The sequence below is a fragment of the Cynoglossus semilaevis genome, chromosome 13 (assembly GCF_000523025.1).
Source record: "Cynoglossus semilaevis isolate Cse_v1.0 chromosome 13, Cse_v1.0, whole genome shotgun sequence".
NCBI classification, from domain to species: Eukaryota; Metazoa; Chordata; class Actinopteri; order Pleuronectiformes; family Cynoglossidae; genus Cynoglossus; species Cynoglossus semilaevis.
In genome coordinates, this window is record NC_024319.1 from 10,779,436 (window position 1) to 10,805,474 (window position 26,039).

Here is a 26,039-nt window from a genome sequence, read left to right on the forward strand (position 1 = left end):
AATACATTGGATAAAAATTCCTTCTTGACTTCTTTGAAGTCAGTTGGATTTCTGATAAGTCGAGGATTCATTGACAGGCTTTACTAGCAGACACTTGAAATTTGTTTTGGGTGACACAATAAAATATGTCTGATGCTTTGTGGATCTTTTTAAGCCTATTTTTATTGGATCGTTCTTTCTCTGCAACGTGAATATTCTTTGCTTTCTCAGCCTGGTGAGACCGTGTACGAAGAAGACTGTAACATAAAATGCACCTGTAATCCAGCAACAGGACTTGTTTGTGAAAAACACACCTGCCCTAAGAAAACCAAATGCATGATCAGGAAAGAAATCCGTGCATGCTACAACACAGGCAAGATTACTACCTTAGAACTTAATTTTTTATTTATTTTTTGACCAATTTGATTTTTGGTTTTCTGGCCATTCAGTTATTGATGTAAATGCTTAATACTTTATTTAATTTTTTTTTTACAGATCCATGCCAAGATGTCAAATGTCGAGAGAAAGAGACATGCCATGATGAGAAGGGAGAAGCTGTATGTCGCCCTAACTACACAGGCACATGCTGGGCCTGGGGTGACCCCCACTACCATACATTTGATGGTTATAATTTTGACTTTCAAGGCACCTGCAAGTATGTCATCTCAAACACGTGTGGGAATCTGAATGGTCTAGTTCCATTCTCAGTAACTGAGAGAAATGACAACCGTGGAAATAAAGCGGTGTCCTTTGTCAGAGAAGTAGACGTGTCTGTCTATGGGTTCAACATCACTGTAGTCAAGAACCAAATAGGACAAGTTATGGTGAGATTTCCATTTGTTTGTTTGCTAACCAAATATGTATAAATGTGCAAACTGAGGCTGAAAAAAACAATCTTGTGAATGTTCATCAGGTGAATGGAGAACGTCTTAATCTCCCAATAGAACTGGGCGACGGTCAAGTGTCAGTGTTTCAAAGTGGACGCACAGCAGTGATAGACACAGACTTCGGCCTCGTGGTTAGCTATGACTGGAACTGGAAACTGGTCATCAAGCTGCCCAGCAGCTACTACGGCAGTGTCTGTGGTCTCTGCGGAAACTTCAATGGCAACAGAGGTGATGAGCTCCGGAATCCAGCTGGGAAAGACGTTGCGTCAGTGACAGAGTGGGGCCAGAGCTGGAAAATACCTGAGCAAGATAAAGAGCATCCGTGCTCGGACAAATGCGAGAAAAACTGTCCAGCTTGTGACAACAGCCAGATTAAGTTCTATGAGTCGAAATCCATGTGTGGCGCACTCAGTTATAAGAAAAGCAGTGTGTTCAAGGCATGTCATGACAAAGTGGATCCCCGGCCCTTTATGGAGAGCTGTGTATATGATGTATGTCTGAATAAGGGAGACAAGAAGATGCTTTGTCAGGCATTGGCCTCCTATGCTGAGCAGTGTGGTGAAGAAGGAATACAAATACAGGGCTGGAGGAAAACGTTTGGCTGCCGTAAGTATTTGTGACATTTCTAATAGAATTCTGCTTATTTTAGAAATGTTCAAACCAAAAACAAATAATATGGATCAGGTGACATTATTTCTATTATTCAAATTGATATCCTTTTTATACCAGACAAAATAATTAAAGAAAGATTTGTTTACTATTTATTTTATATTACTACTATTACTTATTACTTATTCATAAATTTAATTTTATTTATATAATTTATAATAAAATAATTTCAATAAATATTTTAAATATGTTAAATAAATATTTAATTTAAATTTAATGTATACATTTATAAATAATATTTTATATAATTTATTATGTATTTTATTGAAAAATGTTGCAATGGTATAGATTTGTTAGAGCTGTGAAAATTGATAAATCTTAGCTGGAAAAAAGGCAAAGTAAACAAAAAACCCTGCAGATTATTTTTGGTTTGTTCTAATTTCAGGAAGTGTAAATAACATTTTTGAGGTGTATGTCATTTTTAATCCAATGATACATAAATGGAAAATGTATTAATGTACTTTTAATGTCTGTCCAGCCATGAACTGTCAGCCTAACAGCCACTATGAAGAATGTGTCGGACCATGTCAGCCGTCCTGCCCATTCCCTGAGCAGAGGCAAATCTGTCAAGGTGTCTGTGTGGAGGCCTGTGTGTGTGATGCAGGTTACGTCCTCAGTGCTGGTGTATGTGTCCCAGCTAATACCTGCGGTTGCTCCTATCAGGGTCGATACTACCAGCCCGGTCAGCGCTTCTGGGCCGATGATGATTGTAGGCAACTTTGTGAGTGCGACTCGACCCAGGGCATGGTGAAATGCCGCCAGTCGTCCTGCTCTGCCAAAGAGAGGTGCACCACAAAGGACGGGGAGCGTACCTGCCAACCCATCAGTCATGCCACGTGTTCAGCATCAGGAGACCCACACTATCGCACTTTTGATGGCCACAAGTTTGACTTCCAGGGAACATGTGTGTATCAGCTGGTGGGACTGTGCTCTCAGCAGCCAGGACTTGAGCCGTTCAAGGTGAGCGTGCAGAATGACCATCGGGGAAGCAGGGCCGTGTCCTACACTAGGACAGTTGTGTTTTCCATATACGGAGTCAACATCACTATCACCAGGGAACACCCCAACAAAATACTGGTACGTATGGATGTGGATTACTATTTACAGTGACACAATGAGGTTGGGCAGATTAATGAATGGCAGACATAATTAAAAAACATAACACCACAGATCACAGTTACAGAACGCAAAGATAAACAACAGATATTCTGTCTCACATTGGTACGGTGTTTCCTTCTGATGTTAATGTGATCATTTGTAGAGTGTAAATGAAGGTTAAGGTTAATTAAATGACGCATTAAAGAAGCAGCATGCAGACATTTACATATATATAGTATTCGTAGCCAGTAACTACCTTTCTTGCCCTGCAGAGGTTGCTCTCAACACAGTTTGGAAAACGCTGTTAGTTATTTTGGACATCTCTAATATATATGTGCTGTTTATATCCTATAATATTTCTCTGTCCGTTCTCTCGTTTTCCTCTCCTCAGCTCAACGGAGAGGTGACTCTGTTGCCGCTGGACTACAGAAATGAGCTTTCCATATATCACAGTGGTCACAGAGCTGTTGTGAAGACAAAGGCTGGTATCACCGTGACCTTTGACTGGCGGAGCACTGTGCGGGTCACTCTGCCCAGCAGTTACCAGAATGCAGTCTGTGGTCTGTGTGGCAACTACAATGGAAACAATAAGGATGACCTGATCATGCCGAACGGCCAGGCCGCCCCTGATGGAGCCAGGCTGGGCGAGAGCTGGCAGGTGGCCCTCACTCCAGGCTGTTCATCAGTCTGCCAGGGGGCACAGTGCCAGTCCTGCTCAGACTCCCAGAAGGAAAAGTACCAACTCCAGAGGCACTGTAATATAATTGCTGACAAAGCAGGGCCTTTCAGAGAATGTCACAAGCACGTTGACCCGGCTCCTTACCTAGAGGACTGTGTGTATGACGCCTGTATTTATCAGGGCCGCCCTGGTTCAGTTTGTGAGGCTGTGGAGGTGTACGTCACCGCCTGTCAGGACCTGGGAGTCAACATCTACCCCTGGAGAAACAATTCCTACTGTCGTGAGTTTTCCATTGTCTTCTACGTCTTCTAGATATAAAACCCACGGTTTAAAATGGTGTTATTGTATCAACTTTTCTCTGATGCCTTTTCCACAGCTATGGCGTGTCCAGCCAGCAGCCATTACTCCTTGTGTGCCACAGGCTGCCCAGCCACCTGTGCTAGTTTATCAACCCTCTTCTCCTGTGACGCGCATTGCAGAGAAGCCTGTGAGTGTGAGGATGGCTACCTGGAGAGTGGAGGTACCTGCATCCCTGTGAGAGACTGCGGCTGTTCATACAATGGCCAGTACTTCAGGAACGGAGACGTCTTTTACCGTGACAATAAATGTGGACAGAAGTGTGTCTGTGGAGATAACGGTGCTGTATCATGTCAGAACGCCAAGTGTCAGCAGGGGGAGGTCTGCAAGATTGTTAATGGAGTAAAAGCCTGCCAGTCTGAGAGCCAAGGCAAGTGTGTTGCATCTGGTGACCCTCATTACACTTCCTTTGATGGGCGCAGATTTGACTTCCAGGGCACTTGTGTCTATGAGTTGGCCAAAGTTTGCGACGATAATGATGGTCAGCTGACACCATTCACTGTAACTCAGGGAAATGAGAAGTTTGGAAATGGTAAAGTGGCTGTTACTGAGTCGGTCTCAGTGACGGCCTATGGTTTTATCATTAACATCCAGCAGAGAAAGCCATGGAAAGTCATTGTAAGTCCTTTACACTGACATTTTACGCCTTTGTTTCCTAATTTGTCCCACAGTAATTAACATTTCCCATTTTCTCAATTAAGGTTGATGATGAACTTCTCAACCTGCCTCTATCCCTGGGAGATGGGCTTATAACTGTAACACAGGAAGGTCTCAATATAGTTGTCAGAACTGAGTTTGGGCTGACGGTCCTCTATGACACAGTCTACTATGTTGAGGTGATTGTGCCGTCCGCGTATAAGGGAAAGATGTGTGGCCTTTGCGGTAACTACAACAACAAGCCCGATGATGATTTCACTCTTCCCGATGGCAAACAAGTCACCGACGTTGACGAGTTCGGAAGGGCATGGGCGTTCCACCTGCCTGGGTTCATGTGTGGTGGATGTGGAGGAAAGTGTCCAGTGTGTGAGGAGGACAAGGCTGCAAAATACAGGACTCCAGACTCCTGCGGCATGATAAGTGCACCGAACGGCCCTTTCAAAGCCTGCCACAGCGAGATCGACCCAGCGCCGTATATGTCCAATTGTGTGTTTGATGTTTGTGCCGTGAACGGCATCATGGAAACTCTGTGTGACAGTGTGCAGGCCTATGTCCTGGCCTGCCAGGGTGTCGGAGTGAAAATCCAGCCGTGGAGAAACAGTACCTTCTGCCGTGAGTCACACATCATCTAATCCACTTTGTTCTTTAAAATAATTTTTAAAAACTTACAGATGATTTTCTCCTTCTTCTCTTCTCCTCTAGCTGCTTTCTGCCATGCACACAGTCACTATGAGGCGTGTGTCGACACATGTGCTGGAACCTGTGCCAGCCCTATGATTCCGTTTGCCTGTTCTGAAAGCTGCTTTGAAGGATGCCAGTGTGATGATAACTTAGTGTTTGACGGTGCCCAATGTGTTCCTTTGGAAAACTGTGGCTGTCTGTATGAAGGGAAATATCTGAAGGTAAATTAGTCCTGTTGTCCTCTGTAGTAACGATGAAAGTAATTTAAACGTACCGTCTGTTTTTGTTTGGGTTTTTTTAAAACATACATGCATTTTTGTTGATGACAAGTTCTTTGTAAATTTAGGCAACAGCTCTCTCCAGTACTGACAATTAATGTTCTAGAAGCTTTAATGCGCCCTGACCAAAGTCACTGTAATATATTGTTAGTATGGCTCGTCAAAGTTATGACAACAGGAAAAACCCACATATACTGCCATACCCAAAGTCAAACATAAGTAAAATATATTTTAAATGTATATGTACACACTAATAATACATTTTAGTTTTAATTAGGTAGACAAACAACTGTTGATGACTTTTTACTTAACCTTATATAGTCTCTGTAATAATTATAATATTGATAATACTAATAAATACCAAAATAAGAGTCTTAATAATATCAAAATAAGAGTCTGAACAGCCTCCACTTTCAATTAGTGATCATTTGTAAAAAAAAACAACAACAAAAAAACCTAAAAACTAACAATTGCAATCTGCTGCCTCATCCCTAAATCACAAGGCCCTGAACTGCTACCTTTATACTAAAAAACGTACAAAGGTCATCTACGTATTGTTAGATGTTGCAAAAAACTGTCCAATATCACTATTCAGGAATCCACAATGGCGCCCCCTGTTGAACGGGCAATCAGAAAGTTGGTATTTTTTAGGTTGGTTTTCCATTTTTTCGGTAAACGGTATATTTGAAACTCATTCCTCATCATTCACTCTCTTTCAAAATCAATTTTCAAAATGTTGCTGCCATGGTTGATATTTGTCCTCACTGAGTACTGAGGATAGTCTTTTACATCATATTCCATGTATGTTACCAGGTGGGAGAAGTGATTACGGGAAAAGACTGTAAGTCCAGGTGTGTCTGCCAGGCCTCTGGTCTACTGAGTTGTCAACAGGTTGCCTGTGACAGTGGTTACGATTGTCGCGTGAAGGACGGGGCCAGAGGTTGCTACGATAAAGAAAGTCATTGCAACATCAGTCAAGACGGACAGTTCACATCTTTTGATGGCTTGTCTGGACCCATGGGTTTTAGTGGTGCATTTGAGGTGGCATCGCTGTGTGACGAGCGAGTCATCATGTGGTTCAGAGTGGTCGTGGACGTCAGGGTGTGCAGTGAAGGAGCAGCGCCCACTGTTGCCACTGTTTATGTGTTCTTCAAGGACCTTGTGGTTACAGTAAACAGCCAATATATGACCTGGGTGAGAAAGGATGAAGAATAATTCAAACCACTTTTTTTATACCTTTACCTTTTTATACCTTATTGTCTGAGTCCTGATGTGTGTTGTTTTTTGTTTTTTTTACTATATCTAGGTAAACGGCAGGAGGGTTTCTCTTCCCAACAAATTGACATGCAATTTATCTGTCAGAACTTCAGAGGACACGCTGATCATCGAGAGAAAGCCTACTGTCAGGGTCACTTACTCAATTTCACGGGGGGTCACTGTCATGACTGACAGCACACTGTCGGGTAAAATGTGCGGTGCCTGTGGCAATTTCAATCACAACACCAAAGATGATTTGGTGACTGCAGATGGTAAAACGACCACTGATGTGTCTGCGGTGGTCACCTCCTGGAGCGCTGGAGACTTTTCCAAGTGGTGAGTATATGAAATTCTCCTTCAACACCAGGGCCTTTGCTGTCCTCTCCACATGACTCCCACTGTGATGTCTGATTAATTCAACAGCACAGCAACATCGACGGCTCGTCTTTCCTTTACGTTACAATTTTGCCTCGAGTAAAACTTTAAGTCCCGAACCCTGAGGTGCCCTTTATGATGCAAATTCCAAACCTAATTTGACCAGCGAAATAATCGAGTACAGATCAGCCGGTGATGGGACAGCTCTATGACCATTCAACCGCTTATTCTCTTAACAGCTAGAACTAAACAAGGACTCCACAGAGCCCTTTTAAAGGAATGAGAGTGTGGTTTTTAATTGCATTTGATCCAATTTAATTAAGAAATACCAGAGAATCCCCTATGGTAATTACTGATTAAAAGGCAGGTGAGTCTGACAGGCCTGGCCATCAAAAGCCGCCATGCTTGCAATCCAATCACCGCTTGTCATCCAAGGACACTTAAGACTCACCTGGGTACGGTATTAATTTGAGTCCTTGTCTTTAGTTTTGTGCTCCAGCCTTGAGCCAGTCCCTTGGAGGATTAAGTTTTGTGTATCTGCTCCTTAGTCAAATTAGTTGCTTTATGTAGTAAGACTATAGACAAAGAAGAACAAATGCAGCCTAAGAATCACTGCTAATTCTCTGGTTAGGGCTTCTGTCTTTGAAATACGTTTTCACACGTGTCACTGGTCGTGTGTTGAGTTTACACCTACTCTGCTTCACTGCCCTTTGACTGCACTGTTTCTTTTCCACTCCAGCGGCCTGCAGTGATACTGGATGTGTGGCAGTGGAAGGCATCTGTTTCTGAGGGTAAAATCCAAATGCTGTTTTTTAAGGAAGTGAAATAAACAGCTGCAGAATGTGGCTAACGCCTCTGCTTTTCACCTCCCATTAAACAGGACGAAGAAGAATGTGAAGTCTTTCATCTGAAGATGACTTGTTTACATCCAGATTGTCTCATTATATCTCTTCCACTTTCTTCAGATTCATAATGTGGTGTTGGCGGTCGGTGGTGGTTACTTGATTTCTGATTTCTTTGTTCATCATGGAGCAGGAGGGAAAATGTGGTCCATTCTTGGCTAACACCTCCATCTAGTGGTGACAATAAACCTTAAAATCACTTTCCTTTCCTTTTTTGTGCGAATGACCACAAAAAGGAACCAACATCCAATCAAAATGCATTTTCTTTATTGTGGGATTGGTCTCAATAAAAAAAATGCTGTGTGCAGCTAAGAAACATTGTCTTAATGTTACTGTTGGGGGACAAAGGGGCGTCTCACCCACACCACAATAAGACACAGGAGAAGCACATGTGTATATGTGTGTAGAAGGTTGAACTTTAGATATGTGTGTGTGGATATACTGTATATGTTACATGTTTCTGTGTGTGTGTCTACTATATATATTATATAGCAAAAAAAAGTGTACGACAAAATAGTGGGGTGTCAGGGAGAGCAGGCCCCCCGCCTTACTCCTCCTCCTTCTCCTCCTCCTCGTTTTTCCCTCTCCTCTTTCTTGAGACAACACTGAGGATCACGTTATTGCTCTAACTTGGTCGAGCTGCACAGTCATTTCTACAATCTGCACAGAATGCATCGCATGAGAGTATTTCGTTTTTAGTCTACTTTCGTCCATGGTCATATGAAGCGGTTTTATATTATTGTCACGTGGGGTTTATTTTTACAAGTTTAAAAAAAAGTTTGACTCAAGTTTGGCGGAAAGCAGTTTCACCGACGTTTAGAAAGCCATAAAAACACGGTAAGTTTGTGGTAAGAAATGAGAAACAAAATGTGCTAATGTCGCCAATAATGTGTACAGCGTGGTAAATCTATGAACAATTTCATAAACGTGTTTTCTGTGTCTACGCTCGTGTTGACTTTTAACACCGCATGTCTTACCGACAGCTCCTAAATGCCTCTCTGACCACGTGACCATTTAATTGCTACAAATGTGTTTATTCATTTACTGATAAACTCACAGCTGCATGTTCCTCCTTATTCTTTCGGAGCAGTTACTTTACTACTATATGATCGCCATAGAGTTCGTTGTGTAATATATATATATATATATAAACATATATATATATATATATATTCGTTCAGTAGAAAATTTTGTAAACTTTTTATGATCCAGTCAATCACACAGTGTTAGCTACTTGCTAACATTGTCAAATTTTTTATGATCCAGTCAATCACACAGTGCTAGCATTGTCGAATAACAACATTTCTGATAACATGACGTTACCGTGTGTGATGAACTGTCGCTCACGTGACGTGCCCTTGTATTTTATGATTAATTTGTAAGATGAACAACATGTTCTGCAGAGGACGCCCTCAGACAGAGACCGTAGCATCATCAGCAAAGACTCTAACTGTAGTATAAGTCTAGTGAGACGTGCCTGAGATTCAATCTAGATTTAGTAATAGACATGTGGTATACATTACTGAAAACATCTTACTAACAATATTGAATCAGTACCTGTTGGAACTCGCACTGTAAGTGTTGAATCCAACCTGATGGGCAGGTCCTGGTTTTCTTTTCCCACGTTCACATCCCCAGGTGCTCATACATGATTGTATTAGCAGGGCTCTGGGTGAGCAGGGGCAAGTTCTGCTAGTTCTTATGCACGGTCTAATTTCAGGACTAACATTTCAAACATGTTTGGACCTAAAGATGTATTTAAATTCATCATCACGAGAGTTGAGGTTGTTTTTGTCGTCTATGACAAGGGCTTTGTCATCTGTGTTAAAATTATCGTATGAAAGCTAACCCTTGCCATTTTGCGTGGTTAGTAAGCTAGTACACGTACACAGATAATGCCAACTACAGTAATAACCTCTCTCGGCCATTGAATTGTACACAATTATGAATGATATACCACCACATCTGCTGTTGTGCCAATGTGATTTTTTTTTTTTAATTATTTAGATTATTGTAGTTTGTAAGGGCAGTTTCTGGATGACAAGCCAGCGTTTAGCAAGTTAGCCTGTAGCATACCTTACATTTTAAAAACGGATTAGCTTTATAAAATATTCTACTTCTTTTAATTGTCTTGGGGAAATATGCTCTCCTTTAAGGTCATGTTGTTAGTTGAGGGCATGCCCTGACAGCTGAATTCATAATTCATTGTACCTATAGTGTTAGGAGGTAAAAGCCCCAGGGTGGGCAATCATGTAATATGCACCACTGCAAGTCAAATAAGGCACCAATACAGTCAGCAGTTGCGGTTGCTGTGTTTGTCCAACTATGTCGAGAACAGTTTGTGTAAAAGTGTAATGTTTAAGTCAGATGATAATCCCATTTTTCCGAGAGTTGTAGTATCAGAATTCCCAGCTAGCATTTAGTCCAGACGCTCATATAACTGTTTCTCTAAGTGCAGTCATTATCTCACGCTTGTCCCATCTAGACCACCGTTATCCTGAAACACTGTCTGCCCAGTTTCTGTTGATTACACTGCACTGTATTGTTATAGTCAGTAAAGCCAAATTGTTCTCTTCTGTCATCATACAGCCAGAAGCAGAAGGACCTTAAGAAACCTTTTGGATTAATGCAATTGCTGACCCACTGATGCCTCTCAGGTCACAGGTGGAATTACACCATGAGCCTTTAAACACTCAGGTGTACGTAAAGCATAAAAAGTTGAGAGATCTTTGTAATACTCAAGGAGAGAAAACACCTCAAGGGGGTGTGTGGGGGGGTGGGGGGTGGGCTGGTGCATGGGTAAACCACGACCTTGTAACCCTAACCCAAACCAACTGGCCAAATACCAATCGCAACTCGACACCATCTTTGCTGTGCACTGCTCTGCTGGCCTTAAATTCTGAGCCACAGAGTCTGAAATAGACCTTGTCCCTTCACAGTCCGGGGGCAGTGATATCAGTATATATAAGTGTATATACTGATGATGTGTTGATTTGTGGTACATGTGTGTAAAAGTCAGGATTTAAACTTCTCTTTGGTTTAATTAAGAACACTTCTTCAAGATTTTCTTCTTGTCCGAGGCTCCTACATGAAACCTCAGTGTTTTAGTTCCAGGCCTCAGAGAAAACCACAAATTACACTATATGTTTGTCCGAGGTCAAACTAGGATGGGATGGAATGTTTCTCAAACGTAATCAGTTACACAAGCAGTCACAACAATGACTGCTATCTGACCCTTTCTCCTCCACACTCAGTAAATATGGGTTTAGGAAGAAGGAGAAAAGTACTTCTTGAATCCACAGCAGACCAACAGAACCTCAAACCAACTAAATTTAGGCTCATAGGAGAAAGTTTATCAAGAAAAAGACATTGGCTGTTGTTTAAAAAAAAAGAAAACCACCAGAATATCCCATTGTACCAACACTCATCAAATGTCAAGTCAGCTGGTTCTATGTGAATGTAAGAGTTTGATAGCGATAGGTCTGAAATTATGTTTTGAATGAAGCATTGACACTTCTAGGGCTACAAGGCTATTGCTGCATGTCTGGTTCAGCTGCTCTGGGACCTGAGATTGATCGCAGCCCACTGTTAAATCCTTTAAGTTTCTTAGGTTAAAAAAAAAGTTTCATCATCTGTAGTTAAAGTAGTTTAAGTCAGTGAGTTATTTTCTTTGTGTTTCTTGAATTTATTTTTTTTATTTTCAGTCCAACGATGGTTCTCAGAGTGTTGCTCGCACTCCCCTCCTTGGTGGTTCCTGCTCTGGGTGAGTGTGTCTTTTACTACAGTACCTGTTATTATTTCCTTACTCTACACTGGGAGCCACACCCCTCTCCTGCACTGCTTCATGATGAGTTCCCCTGTGTTAAACTGGAAGATGTGTCTGTGTCACAAGGTCAGCATTTGACAGAGAAACAGTCGGTAAATCTCTGTCTCCGCTGGACTGGTCAGTGTCACATTTTTGTGAATTATGGCAGGGATCCTCAACCCCTGGTCCGTGGACCAGTACTGGTCCATAGATAATTTGGTACTGGGCCACAATGGGGCTCTTTTTTTTTTTTTTTTTTTTTTTTTACTAATTTACTTCCTATAAAGACAATCTGGCAATATTAAAAAAATAATCATTGAGACTCTAATACTAACAGAGGTATAAAAAATGTTTTATTTTTATGACCCTTAATGATACTTCAACAACCGGTCTGCAGTACCGGTCAGTACCTCGTACAGTTTACATGGCCATTATTTTGGCTATTTTACAATCACTCAATCAGATGGTAACCAGGTTTTTTCCATTGTTCCTGTAGATCCTGCTCCTCCGTTCTGTTCTCCCTTCATTGATGTCAGTTTGATGTAAAGCAGATTTTCCAAAATGATTTCCACTCCACTACAGTCTACAACTATAGTGGGGGGGTGAAATGTCATCCAGACGGTCCAGTCCAAATCGACTATATATATATATATATATGTATGTATATATAATAAAACAAGCACAACATAACTAAGTCAGATTTTCTCCTACAGGGTTTTAGTGTTTGCTGTAATAAATTGCCTTTTTAAGGATGTGCGATGATAAAGATTTAGTGTGAAGACACTGCGATTATTCTCTGCTGCAAGAATTTTGCTGACACGTAGTTTCAATTACAAGGGAAAAAAAAGTGAATATATGTTAGAAACTAATTGTTTTTCTTCTTCTCTTTTTCTCCAACCTCACCAGCGGATGATTACTCAGGTGGGTCTTATTCAAATAAAAGCCTGAAAAGTCAAATTCACTTATGCTGCCTACATACTTACTGGAGAAATTGGTGCTGGCACCAAACCAGCTAATGAATTACCGCCAGTATAAAAGTGCTGAGCTGTCATATCGTAAGTGCTCTCTGAAGTGAGTCTGCAGATAATCCTGCCTCTCATTTTGAACCTCTCCTCTCCTCTTCTCCCCCGCAGACGATCCCTTTGTTTACGGTGAGTGTTGACAACATGAACATGTTATTTAGTCACACACGCTACACAGGAAACAGCTGGAAAGAGTCTGCACCTTCAGGTTGTAGCATTGATGGAGAACTAGCACCGGATGTCAATGGTTCTTTAATTGTCTTCTTATACCTCAAACTGTGGTTTAGTTCTTATTTAAGGAGGTTGTAGCATTGATGGAGAACTAGCATTGTCTTCTTATACCTCTTTGATATAGACAACAGAACCCGACATTTACTAAAGTCACATGTTGACTCTGTTCTATTTCATCAGTTGTATACACTTACAGTACTGTTGCATATGTATTATATCTACACACTGGGGTCCACATCAGTATCAGGCTGCAGGGAAACGAGAAGTAACACATTAACATCATTTTAGTTAATTATTATTGTCAAAGATTATCGTGAAGAAATAATGGATTCTCTATTTGACATTTGTACAAAATGTTTTGACCTTTTAACATCTCTGTGGAAACGCATATGGCATAATTAACTCCTGATTACAACCAAAGAAATAAGAGGTTATATATTTCACCTATAGTAAATCAACCGCAGTACTGGACACAGTACTGAAGTGTTGCTGTAAACCTACACAAATATCTTCACATCAATCACAAGGTTGGAATGAACCCGGGTCTCAAACTTAATCATGCAAAGGGCTGGAATTTTAAATGCAGTCTGAGGTTTTGGCTATTTATTGAACACTGCTTTTTACCCATCCAAAAACTATAAGCATAAACATTTATTTTGAGACAACCATATGCATAAATACTGTAGCTGCACTGGGCCACACAAGATTATGTGGTGGGCTACATTTGGCCTGTGGGCCTTAAGTTTGACATTTGTGGTTCAGATGGTTTGCAGACACAGATCATTTGAGTTTCCTTATAAAAATAACAGTTTCTCTGCCAACAAGTTCTCTGTCTACATATCCTTCATTTATGTCTAAGCACTGGTGCAGAAGTGTTTCCTTCAGAGAATTCCTTTCCTTTGTTTCTGGAACATGTTTCTGACATCCTCTAAGAACTGAAATCAAGTTTGTTTTTTATATCAGATTTTGGGAAGAAAGAAAATCCTTTCGAGGTTGGTCATAATGTTATCATGTATATCTATACAGTATGAATCTATACAATGTATGACTGCAGCTCTTAGGAATATGTCGTATTCCAACTTGACCACTAGAGGGCTCTCTTGTACTGCCGCCCTTTAGTTGAAACGTAATTAAATGCTCTCTTACACCTTATCCATCCATCCATCCATCCATTTTCATCCGACACCTTATTCATCTCTAGAAAATATTTTGTCTAATATTTTGTCTCATTTTATTAATTTTTTTTATTTTTTATTTCAGATTATTTGTCTCTAAGAATTGGTGGCTTGATATTTGCAGTGGTCCTCTGCCTCCTGGGCATCATCCTCGTGGCCAGTAAGTGCCTTTGTTCTTTCGCACACATTAAATGAGTAAAATGGAGAGTAAATGTCACTACACTGTGATCTCTGTGTATGTGAGCTGACCTCACAGTCTCCAGAAGGTACACCCTGCTGTACAACAGACAGGCTTCTGTTATTCTCACTCCCGTCTTGTACTGTCTCACCGCTGCTGGTGTAGATGTCAGTGTAGGCAGCAGCCCTTTACACAGGCCAGGTTATCACCTTTCTCTCTCACTGTCCTTCCAGGAGCTTTTGTTTTGCCCCCTGCCAACAGGATCTGCTACTGCAAGCTGTGGCGCTGAAATCAAAACCAAACCAATAAATAATTCACTGGGACGCACACTCTCCCTGAATCACACTGTGGGTTCCACACTGAGAGCAGCTGTAGGCTGATGACACAATAAATAGTGGAGGGGCACAGAATCAAATCTAAAGGAAAAGAAGAATGTGTTGCTCTATTTAAAGGCACAGTATGTGATATAAATAACACAAGTTGTGGCTGTGCTCACTAGCTGCCAACCTGTCAACTTCACCACTGCTTTTAATTTTTAGTTTTAATTGTTGTGGTTTTGTGCATCTGTGCTAAATTGGCTAAGATAATTTGTTGAACAGGACTGGTGTGGTTTGTAATGACAATAAAGACTGTTGTATTCCAGTCAGTTCTTTTTCTTCTCCCAGTACCAGCAGTCATTCTGGTAATTAACTAATAAAAAAAAGTATATAAATGTGCCAAAGAAAGAAACAATCAGCAAAAACCTAAACGCCTCTGATGTGCTTCAGAAAAGCCAGGATATTAGCATAGCTGATAGTTATTCAAATCATAAGCGGGAATAAAATTTAAAAGGGTAAAGTGGTTTTGTCTACTTCACTGTCTAAATGTCTGATTGACATGACACATGTTAGCTTTGAAGATAACCACAGCTTTATTTTTAGTCTTCACAGTATGTAGGTCAGTAGTTCGGTCTGGTATTTCCCGAACAACAGTCTTGGTTTTGAGCAGTAATCTCTGTAGATTATATTGTTTGTTCTACCCTCTGAGCCTTACACACAGAAGGTCCTGGGTTTGAGCCCCAGAAAAACCTCATACTTAATGGCGCCTCCAGTGGCAGCCTGTGTGGGACAGACTCACACTGTGAATTCCCCCATTGTGGGATGAATTTATTTTTTTGCAAAATATCTTTGCGATATTTTTCTCTAAAAGAGGGGAAGAGGGAGGGACTCTAGTCCTGCTTTTCTCTCTCTTTTACATTTACATTCTATGGCCTCAACCATCAGTTCGTTTGGCTCTCAACAGTAGTATTATTTAATTAAACAGTTGGATATATTATGAGGTTGTTTAGTCAGTAAATACACCTTGGCACCAATCAATGTTGTTACAACATTCTTTAAAAGGTCCACGTGAATCTGTTTGATTCTCTGTGATTTTCATCATCACCAGCTTGGGTTGTGTCTCTTATTTACTTGTGGGGTTTTTTTTTGTTTGTTTTGTTTTTTTATTAAAAAAAAAAAAAACAGGCAGAAAATGTTCCTGTAAGAAAAAAGACAAGTCTCGGTAAGTGTGGCAGTGGTCAGTGGACACAATACAAATTTAATGTCACTTTTGTTTTTTGGTTTCTTTTTTTAAATAATTCTTCCTTTTTTTCTTTTTTTTTTTTTTTTTAAAAAAAAAAAAAAAAAAAAAGGCAGAAAAGTTTCCTGTAAGAAAAAAGACAAGTCTCGGTAAGTGTGGCAGTGGTCAGTGGACACAATACAAATTTAATGTCACTTTTGTTTTTTGGTTTCTTTTTTTAAATAATTCTTCCTTTTTTTCTTTTTTTTAGTTCCAAGAATGTAGAGTCGGGTGTTCCACAGGGTAAATAATTCATTGTTATATAAAGTTATATTTAGAAAAGTGAAGATTTCAACATCTTCAATGGAAACTCCCATGGTGTAAGAATTATATTCAGGAAAGTAAAAAGTTTTTAAATATTTTCACTTACTGTTATATGTAGTTTTAAATGTTATATTAATTAACCTACATTTGTAATAGTAACATATTGCAAGATAATTTTGGACATAGGTCAATCTATTGTCATGTAATTAAGACTTAAAATATTTGAGAACTGACTTTGTGCTGCGGTTTTGTGTCAGTTTTGTCACATTATGATACACTGAATATTTTAATTAGCAGAAATGTTTCCACTCTTTCAAATTGAAAGACAGTTATGTCGCATATTTAGCACAAATTGCTAACTCCTTTCATATCCAGCCTTGTTACTTGAGCCTCCTAGCAGTTAGCATGCTAACTGAGCATGGAAGTAAGGATTGTACTGTACTTGAATATTGAGTCAAACGTTCCTGCTACCACTCAAACTCTTAACATTTCTGTCGTGTAAGAAACACTGTAGGGGAACAATGAAAACCATGTAAGTATTTTATCAAACGTTTTGTATTCGTTTTTGTCAAAATGTAAATTCAATTGCAAAATGATTTTGTCTTACACAGCATTGGTGAATGGCACCAGTAGGGGTCACCATTTACCACAAAGCAAAGCGGAAGACAATCAAGAACTGAGGCATTCTTCATTTTATAATGTAATCATACTCCTGTTTTCATGTCAGTGTTTGTTTTGAAATATATTAACCAACAATAGATTCAGTAGCTTCATTATTATATAATCAATAGTATTATCTGCATTTGTCTTTTTTTTTGTGACTACCAAACTGGAGTGAAAATAAATCATACGTTTGAATGTTGTTTACTGTTTCATGCATCTGTGTTAATCCTTATTTCTTTCTCTAAAGCAGACCTGAATGTTAGCCCCTAGCCCCTTTTTGCTGCATCCCTGCTTCTGCTGACACTGCAGACAGTTTGGTTACACATGCAGAAGTAACTACCAGCAGTGACTGTGGGTGTGTGAATGATTTATGCTGCATTATGCAGTATTTCTGGCGAGGAAAAAGTATTCACATTACACGTTGTTTGGTAGATGTATGTGCTCACTGCTGTTTAAGGGACAGATCATGTAGCTGTAGCTGTGTACTGGATGTAGAAGCTGCATATGTAGGCTGTATTTTCTCCATGCAGCTGCAGAAAAGATGGGAGGGGGGAGAGGGGCTGCCTGCACTGCATTGAACACTTCTGACACAAAACTGCTGCATTTCGAGCAACTGATCAGTTTACTGCCAGCTTCCACTTCTGACACAAAACTGCTGCATTTCAAGCAACTGAACAGTTTACTGCCAAAAAAAATTATTGTCCAGCTTTATTTATGTGATTATAAATAATGATTCTAATGTTGTCTCGTCAGTTTTGTATTTTTGTGAATTATTTGCTGTTTACATTGCTAAAATATCCTTATAATGCCTACTGTGTGTCACCCCCGGGCCCCCACCAACCGGTCCACACCCTAGCAGATGTGTCCCTATGAGAAGTGTAGCACCCGCTCCCTTGTTTGCACCATTGTGGTTGCGTTTTATTCTGCCGTGGCCACCAGAGGGCTCCCTGTTAAACGCTTCGGAGAACAGTCCAGCCTTCTTTTCATTGCTCGTCTTTATCTGCAACCCAGCAACCCGCCTAATTTCACTGAGACCTCCTCAAATCTCTGCTGTGCAGCCATGGCCACCACAGGTTTGTATCCTTTTTATGTTTTTTTGCAGAGTAAAAATATAGGCAATCGTATTTTAAAGAATCCCTGTTAGATTTGTGATTGTTATGACAAAGCAACTGGATGTAAATGTACTTTATCTTGTTAGTTTTGTGAACAGTTGCTGGTGTGAAATGTGCTTAAAGCTGTTTAAACATAGATTCAATTAAATCTTCCCAGATAAGTGCATGTCAAGGATATTTATTTTGCATGTTCAATAAAATTGACCAGTTTTGTGTCACAGAAAGACATGTGATCGTGACAAAGGTAACTGTCATATCTTTGATAATCCAATAAGTTACTCTATGTACTTACAAGCTAGTTAAGTTAAGATAATTTGTTGAGTTGCATTGTTAGACTATATATATTTTTTATTTTATTTTTCTACTTTTAATACCTCTGCTGTCTTTGCTGCACTGCTTCTCATGATGCATTGTTTCTGCTGAGCAAAGATGCTGCACTGAGAGACTCTCACTTGAGGGGGGGAAATACTCCTGAGGACTTGTGGAGCCAAGTCTGCAGATCTAGAACTGCATAACCTACAATTGCAATTAATGGGATGGAAAAACACACTAGTAAGGCATATTTCAACTTTTCTTTTTTTTACCTGCAGAAACGATGTTCACGGACAGGAGTGACTTTGATTATGGTAAGTTAACACTTAAATACACGCAACCTGAGATGTTGTAATGCCACTGTGTTCTTGTGAGGTACTGTGTAGTCAAGTCCTGTGTGGTTTTGTCTCTTGTAGATTATGAAACATTGCGGACCACGGGGCTCGTCCTTGCGATCATAATGTTTGTCTCTGGCATTCTAATAGCCCTGAGTAAGTACACATCTCTTCTCAGTGTGTCTCTCCTACACAGACTTGTACATGAACCTTAAATGAATGTTTCTGACTAATCTATCATCATTCAAAACAGGTAAAAAATTCACAAATTGTGTAAAATCCTCATCCAAGTAAGATTTCCTTTGGCAGACTTGTGGATGACAGGCCTGTGCATGCTGAATGAATCTGACATGAAGAGGAAAACAAAGACTGAATCAGTTTAAAATGATTATTTTTTCCCCAGTGTTGCAGTTTGACTAATTTTGTGATTAACACAGCTTTTGTCTTCCCTGAAAACAAAACCCCAAAAGTTCCAGCACAGACAAGTTCACAGCAAACCCTAATGTGACAAATCACATGTGGGCAGAGCCTTGATCTTCTGGGTTTTTTTTTTTTTTTTTTCTGCCATCAGTGCTTGAAAAGCCATTTTAATGAATGCGTCACACTCCTCATGTGTTGCCAGTGGGGAAGTGTAGAATCAGCTGATCGCATGCTGCTTGTATTGGAGAGTCGACTGGGAAAGACCCTGCACATTGATTTTTCTCTCTCAGCCAGCATGTCATGAATTGGGCCACATGGGTACAGAGTGGCCAGGACTAATTGACTAATGGTCAAATAATGTGAGCTAAATATGATCTTTACCTACGTTAGGAAACCTGTTATTGGACTTGTGAAGCTCTACAAATAAACCCATAATGTGTCCTAATTTTCAGTCAATTCTGTGACCACATTTAGCTGACATACAAATGCTGGTTGGGTTGGGGCTTTGTCTCTTATTTTGCCTCGACCACATTTAGCTGACATACAAATGCTTTGGTTGGGTTGGGGGCTTTGTCTCTTATTTTGCCTCTTGATACAGTTGATGAAAAGCAACTTTGACTTTTAGTTGTGGCCAGTGTTAATTTTGATTCAGTCGTTTGATGTAATTGTAAAAGAAAAACTGCTGATAATTCATTATAATTGAACCACATCAACCCATGGAAACCCTCATTTTCACATTTAAAATTGCACTTTATAATATTTAAAAAGTATTAATTGGAAAGAGAAAAGAAACGTCACTGTTACGATAAATGTAAAGTGGGTCAATGTATCTGCCTAAAAGACACAGGACATTTTTGGTCACGTTAACTTGATAATATAAAACCACAAGCAGATTGTCTTCTTCGCCGTACTTCCTGGACATATTCGTTATGTTTCGTTCCTTGTTTACAAGTCCCGCCTTCAAAGCAAACGATGCTCTGATTGGCTCTCGTCTTCATCTGTTTCCCCCCTCATGTTTATGACGAAATCAGCGCTGATTGGGCGTTGTTCGTTTTCGTTTGTCATAGTGGACGAAATTAACACTGGTTGTTGTTTTTTTTAGTATGTATGAAATTTTGGAAAATTAACTGTTACTAATTTGACTGTGTTTAACTGTGCGCTGCAGTTCTAACCCATCTGGCAGTGAAATCCCAAAGACAGAGGGTAAGTTTGCGTAACTGGAGTGATGTGTGTCGTCTCTACATGAGCTAAAAATGCTAACTTTCTACATTGTCTTTTCCATATTTGCAGTTCCTGCGCAAACTGTATAGAAAATGTTGTTCAAATGGCAGCAAATATTCACTCACACGTACGGACAGTGGCTATGAACGCTCATTCCTCTTATATAACTTTGTCAACTGGATGATCAATAAACAGGGTTTTGGCAAAGCCTCACAGTTTTACAGGGTCTTTTTTGGAATCCACAAAGAATTGTGTGAATACTATAAAGATGATCATGACTCAAGGTGCAGAATTAAACATTCTAATGAGACAGAATTAAGTCCACGATACAAATGCAACTGAGGTTCTCTTCATTTATTTATTTTTGATATTTGGCAGCAGCTTAGAAGCATGGTGTTCTGCTTAAGATGACCATTTGTGATGACAATATATTGAAAACAGCTTAAATAAATCAAAATTGTAATTTTATTTTTCTTTGTTTTGTGGCTAAGAAATATGAAAAAATAACAGGAGAACTTAATAAACAAAATCCAAAGCATGGTGTTATGTAAAACAAATTAAGTATCCAAAAAAAGTAGTGACAACAATCTTAACAAAAACATCCAGGTAAATGAACAAAACAAACAAAAAATTAAAAAAAAAAAAACATAACCAGTGTGCCATGCATTTGTAATGTATTTATGTAAAGTAGGGACTTGTGGTGCTTGAAAGGGTTGAGGTAAAATGAAAAACTATAATGTTATTCAGCAATGAATCAGATTTTCCTTTTACAGGAATTCACAAAATGTCTAATAACAGAGGTGGCACGTGTCAGGGAGACAAGGCAAAAACAAATCAGTCACTTCACAGCTAAAAGGGAAGCCAATTTCACCGTGACTAAAGGTCATGAGTCAATGTCTGTGTAAATAAGTGAATGTTGAATAACTGTGGTGGTGAAGTCTACTACTTTGTAGTAGTGTGATGCTGTAGTATTTTCCGTGGTGTTGATGTCTGGTACCTGTGTCTGAATGGGACTTTTATAACAGAACATTCAGACCGTGTTTAAAATACACCTTTATTCTACTCTATTTTTTGTGACTCATCACAACCACACTACACTGATTCATCAGGTCATTAGTCATTTGGTTTAAAATACATAGTCGTTTTACATAGTAAACTATTTTTCTTTTTGTTTCACCTTTAAACAAACAATGTCAGAAGTGACACTTCTTCAAAAAGCATTGATTTCCAATGGATCACTGTTATTGTTTGTTTTTTTTAACATAAAATTTAAAATGAATACCATCACTTAGTGTATCAATATGATAACGTATCATGATGAGTGGGTTGGACAAGAAAGTCCAAGAGGGGGAGTCAGAGATACTGTCCCGCCAACGATTTCATAGAAATCAACATAAAACCAGGAGGCAAACCTAATACAATAATTGTAGTCTACAGTTTGTTATTACTCAACTTTGTAGATTAACTTTAGCTTCTTACCTTTTCAAATAAATAATGTTGTTTTAAACTTAAAATCACTTAAAAGTCACTTAAAATACCAAGAAAAAAATGTTTTTTAAAAACAATTTTTAGAATCCAACATTTTCAGCTACATGTTAGTCTTGTTTATATAAATAAAGTACAGCGTGATGACAGTCAATACGTCTCAAATAATTTAAAGCTTTATGTATTAAAGCAAACTATTTCAAACCCACTGTGAATAAACAGAGATTAATCAGCCGGACGACTTTGTTAATAATATAATATATATATAATAGGCCCCAGACTCCCAGTACAATAAACAGTCCGTCCTCTTCTCAACAGAGGCAACCTCTGCTATCGACCCTTTCCTTCCAAATGAAGATAACAAGTGGTTAATTAAATTCCTGGTCCTGCAAGGACACGTTACGTCGACGAGAGGAAGCTCCTCGCTTCTTCAGCATCAGCTTCAGCTAGATTGAAAAGACATGGTTGTGAATGAGGAGGATTGTTTACAGTGTAGACCCCAGTAAAAAGACGGCCGTGAGGGCTCACCTGCTCTCCCTGCTCGCCGCTCTGCAGCAGGTGAACAGGCTGGTCGTTCTCCAGGTTGCGGATACTGGGATCAGCCCCTTTTCTCAGCAGCAGCCGCAGGATCTCCTTCTGGTGGGGGTTACCATGGAGACCAGCTGCCATATGTAGAGCTGTGTGGCCGTGAGCCTGCGGCACAGAGAGGGAAATGCAGCGGGTTTGTTTACGTCGTTGAACTTACAGAGAGACTCGTGTTTTGAACCAGATCGATTGACTGTGAAATCAGAATTTTTTTAAACCATCATGGGTTTGGTTAATTTAATGTGATAATGGCAGATAATGGCAGTTCTAATATATATATATGTGTTTTTGACATTTCCATAGCCAAGATATGGAATATTCATACTATACTGACTGTAGTTTTGAAAATATATACGCAAGTATATTTTGCAGTCATGTTTTGTGGATACATGGTGAGTAGCAGTGGCTCCTCCCTCAGTGTGTGAATGTAGGTGTATTGTCTTGTGTATTTGCTTCTATGGATACGTACCTTCTCATGTGGGTGTGTTTGTGTGACAGGAACAAGAGTCATTTTTATCTGAAAATGTTCTAATAATATCATCAAGGTTTGGAAAGCCACACGACATGTACTTTCAACTTTGAAAGAATAACCAGCTGGGCTTTGATTGCTCTTGCCATGGTGTAACTTCAAAAGTGTTTGTCTGTTTTGTGGGACGGCAGATTATGTGTGTGTGTGCATAAATGTAGCCAAAATATCTAAGATTAGATTAGGGTTGACTTCACTGATCCCACACAAGGGAAATTCACATGTTGCATCGGCAAAAAGGAAAGACAAGTCTCTCCACTAAATAGTATAGAGATAATATAAACTCAATGGTCAGTAGTTGCCATTTAGAATAAAATAAACTAACCACAACACATACAATTACATAAAAATATATCAGAATAGCACAAAAGTTTTCGAGATGTATACTTTTTTTAAAAAAAAAGCTGTTTTATCAACCACAAAATATTCTACTTGAATACGTGACGATGTTTTACAGTTTAAAGGCCAGAATTTGAGTTTAAATAAATATTTATTTTTTACCAAAATTCAGTCAATTTTAATTATAAAGAAAATATATATATAGAAAATGTTGGATAAAACACTATAAATACTATATCAGTTTCAATTTGTCAATTGAGGTCAAGTGTTTTTGACTAAAAATATCAAAATACCTTTTACGAAAATATGTACTTTCCATATTTATACCGGAAGATGCTGTAATTTCCATCACAGCTCTACGACTTGTTATTGCACTGAAACAGATGATATTGCACTTTCTTGGGGCAATTTGAGTGAGTGTGTGTGAGAGAGTGAGACTGTGTTTTACACCATGCAGGTGTGCAGTGTGATGGTGGTGGGGTGAATAATATGTAGAGAAATAGCCTTTTTTTTAAAATAATGTATAGATTAAGATTTTTATTTTCAATTTATCTTAAAGCATTTTGGCCTTTCATGATAGAGGGCGCTGTTTTCATTTGCATGGCGTTGCCCTCTGCTGGCATATTCTCCTTTTGGCTTTCCTCTGTTTCTAATTGTAGTGAGGTCATTTCCTGAGCTGCTTGTGTAGTGTCAACAGTGTGAAATAATTATCGTAGATTTTTTTTGCCTTGGTGAATTCACATAAACAAACTTGTCGTGGGCCGATGTGAACTGTAATTCTGAGAGTCTTCTCGGTGTGGAACTCACTTTCATGTTGACAAACTCTTTCATTTTAGGCAGGGAAATCCTCAGCAGATAATCCACCAGGTCAATGTTCCCCTCCTTCACGGCCAAGTGAAGCACAGTCTTGTTACTTTTGATTTCCTGGAATTTAGAAAAGCAGAGTTAAAAGCAGTGCATAGAAAGTGAAAACAGACAGTGAGGTTGGGAAATGATTCCTATGGTGACCTTGTCATAGACAGATAAAACCCGGGCACTTCCCCAGCTCATGTTTGTGGTCTGAAAGGTCAGCTGAACTTTGATGTCTGTGAGAGCGTTTTATCATGTGACTGTCAGAAAATCTGTACAGTACCTGGCTGCACACAGATGCTCCAGCTTTGAGCAGCCTCTGCACACAGGAGAGTTTCTCTGCCGCCTGGGTTTGAAGATTAACATCCACCTGCCCACTGGCAAACAGAGCCTTCATAGTGATGCTGTGAGAAATGACTGCACAGTGTAGAGCAGTCATACCTGAGACAGAGACGGAGGAGAAGGTGCTGAGTGCAACTGCGAGGGACACGGGTTATTTTACACATATTGGTATTTGGGGGTATTACAGCTACAGTAAGAGGATGATACTACATGAAAAAAGGCCAAAAATAGAACTTTAATAACCTTTTGTCAATTGAAAATATAGGTCAAAAAGTTCCAAAAAGTTCGAACAGTAACCTTTTCTGAGACCAGAGCAAAGATCAAAAATTTTAATCCAATTGAAAATTGAAAATTATTGGAAAAATATTTAGTAAACATAAGAAAAAAATATTACTATATATATATATATATATATGTACATATATATATATATATACTTATATATATACTTTTAGGGCCGCACAATCCACTCATCAACTGTGGTTTAAACAGTCAGAGTAGCGCCGCCTGAAGGACAAACTTTTCCTTGATGTTGCAAAGATTTGACATAGGTTATGGGTCCGACTCCATGATTTAATTTCATTTATAGAAAGTTATATTTTTCGTCACATTGTGGATATTGCAGCCTAAAAAATCGCAGTGAGATTGACACGACTTCTGTTGAATCCCATTTACCTTCAAAATTGCGAGCCTCTAGGTTGATGTCAGGTCTGCTTAACAGAATCGCCTGCAAAAAAAGCAAAGCCGTTGAGGTCAGCTGACGACAGCACAGCCGATGCCAGGGTAACGTGGCCCGTTTTGGTGCTTTACCTGCACAACCCTGGGAAACCCATAGTGGACGGCGAGATGAAGGGCAGTCTGTCCGTGCACATCACAAGCATTGATGTCTGCTCCTAATAACAGCAGATCCTGGACGATCTCCGGCTGGTTTGCTGTTACTGCCACCAGCAGTGCGGTCTGCGGAATGACACGTTTATTAATCTTTGAGGGAAACTCAGGAGAGCCAACTTGAAAAGTTGTCATTTTTCTTCCGTACCTTCCCCTTATGTTCTTTGGCATCGAGCTTGCCGACCTCCCTCAGTCTCTCAGCAGCAGCATAAGCATACTCCCTCAGTCCTTTGGCAGTGTAGATGTGGAGGATGCTGGTGAGACAGGGGGCACATGACAATGTAGTGATGAAGCAGTTCTGGAAAATAACCATCACACTCTGTTTCCTCTCAGACAACAACTGCACACTTTCCTTTAACCCTGGAATGATTTCTAATAATTGAGACTCATCTGCGACTCTGTTTTTTTTTTCTCTGCCTTTCTAGGATTAAAGAACCAAACCTGTGTCGCTCACTCTCTCAGCCTTTTGACTGAAAATGAAACTTTCGCAAACGTTATCATATCGTGCGGTGACATGTCTACATGTTGTCTGTTTGTGTTTGTGTTGGTGTTTCCAGTACTGTCTCAAACAAGAGTGTCTGCTGTTAACGGCTCTCACGCGTTCATGGGGTTTTCTTGTCATTATTTGAAATATTTATGAGGGAGAGACGTGCGATATTCTTTTTTTCATTATCATGTTTAACCCTAATTATTCACATTATACACCGGGTATGATAACAACTCACGTGTCTCCGTCTTCGTCCTGCCCCATGGCGCTCCCGTGATCCAGGCCGTTGAGCAGCAACCTGGCTTCTTCCAGTCTTTCAGCATTGATTAGAGAACTCACACTGACTGATGCGGTCTGACTGGGACACAGCCAAGAGGGTGAAGCC

General features: G+C 39.6%; 3 protein-coding genes and 1 long non-coding RNA gene across 7 annotated transcripts in view; 3 read left to right on the forward strand and 1 right to left on the reverse strand.

The window, feature by feature from the left end:
* The window catches only part of fcgbp (Fc gamma binding protein), a 20,245-nt gene extending 11,591 nt beyond the window's left edge, over nt 1–8,654 (forward strand). For 2 of the 3 annotated variants that reach the window (XM_025061565.1, XM_008323510.3), the window contains exons 12-23: nt 211–352; nt 475–803; nt 893–1,472; nt 2,014–2,612; nt 3,025–3,592; nt 3,689–4,287; nt 4,371–4,938; nt 5,029–5,228; nt 6,099–6,479; nt 6,592–6,878; nt 7,657–7,708; nt 7,798–8,654. In XM_025061565.1, the coding sequence (XP_024917333.1) occupies nt 211–352; nt 475–803; nt 893–1,472; nt 2,014–2,612; nt 3,025–3,592; nt 3,689–4,287; nt 4,371–4,938; nt 5,029–5,228; nt 6,099–6,479; nt 6,592–6,878; nt 7,657–7,669 (4,266 nt within the window). In that variant the 3' untranslated portion in view covers nt 7,670–7,708; nt 7,798–8,654. Of the gene's footprint in view, nt 1–210; nt 353–474; nt 804–892; nt 1,473–2,013; nt 2,613–3,024; nt 3,593–3,688; nt 4,288–4,370; nt 4,939–5,028; nt 5,229–6,098; nt 6,480–6,591; nt 7,373–7,656; nt 7,709–7,797 lie in introns of all 3 variants that reach the window. The other variant, XR_003051496.1, reaches the window with a different exon arrangement.
* Nucleotides 8,655–13,839: 5,185 nt separating this feature from the next.
* Nucleotides 13,840–15,769, forward strand: LOC103388499 (uncharacterized). Its single transcript, XR_003051497.1, has 3 exons — nt 13,840–13,869; nt 14,138–14,212; nt 15,733–15,769. It is a non-coding gene; the product is annotated as an uncharacterized LOC103388499 (long non-coding RNA).
* A 1,658-nt stretch (nt 15,770–17,427) lies between these two features.
* fxyd7 (FXYD domain containing ion transport regulator 7) lies at nt 17,428–20,799 on the forward strand. 2 transcript variants are annotated; one of them, XM_008323507.3, is made up of 6 exons: nt 17,438–17,826; nt 18,456–18,491; nt 18,594–18,668; nt 18,766–18,802; nt 20,098–20,135; nt 20,223–20,366. In XM_008323507.3, the coding sequence occupies exons 1-6, from the start codon at nt 17,613–17,615 to the stop codon at nt 20,240–20,242; spliced, it is 420 nt and encodes a 139-aa protein (XP_008321729.1). In that variant the 5' UTR covers nt 17,438–17,612; the 3' UTR covers nt 20,243–20,366. The 2 variants fall into 2 exon arrangements, with proteins under 2 accessions (XP_008321728.1, XP_008321729.1); XM_008323506.3 differs by lacking the exon at nt 18,766–18,802 and having other exon boundaries at nt 17,428–17,826; nt 20,223–20,799.
* Nucleotides 20,800–21,189: 390 nt separating this feature from the next.
* The window catches only part of nfkbid (nuclear factor of kappa light polypeptide gene enhancer in B-cells inhibitor, delta), a 12,403-nt gene continuing 7,553 nt past the window's right edge, over nt 21,190–26,039 (reverse strand). Inside the window, exons 5-12 of the mRNA XM_008323505.3 lie at nt 25,893–26,039; nt 25,316–25,421; nt 25,090–25,236; nt 24,955–25,006; nt 24,221–24,378; nt 23,896–24,012; nt 22,167–22,331; nt 21,190–22,084 (exon numbers count right to left, since the gene is read on the reverse strand). The exon at nt 25,893–26,039 is cut by the window's right edge and continues 6 nt beyond it. Coding sequence (XP_008321727.1) covers nt 22,007–22,084; nt 22,167–22,331; nt 23,896–24,012; nt 24,221–24,378; nt 24,955–25,006; nt 25,090–25,236; nt 25,316–25,421; nt 25,893–26,039 — 970 coding nt within the window. The 3' untranslated portion in view covers nt 21,190–22,006. The remainder of the gene's footprint in view (nt 22,085–22,166; nt 22,332–23,895; nt 24,013–24,220; nt 24,379–24,954; nt 25,007–25,089; nt 25,237–25,315; nt 25,422–25,892) is intronic.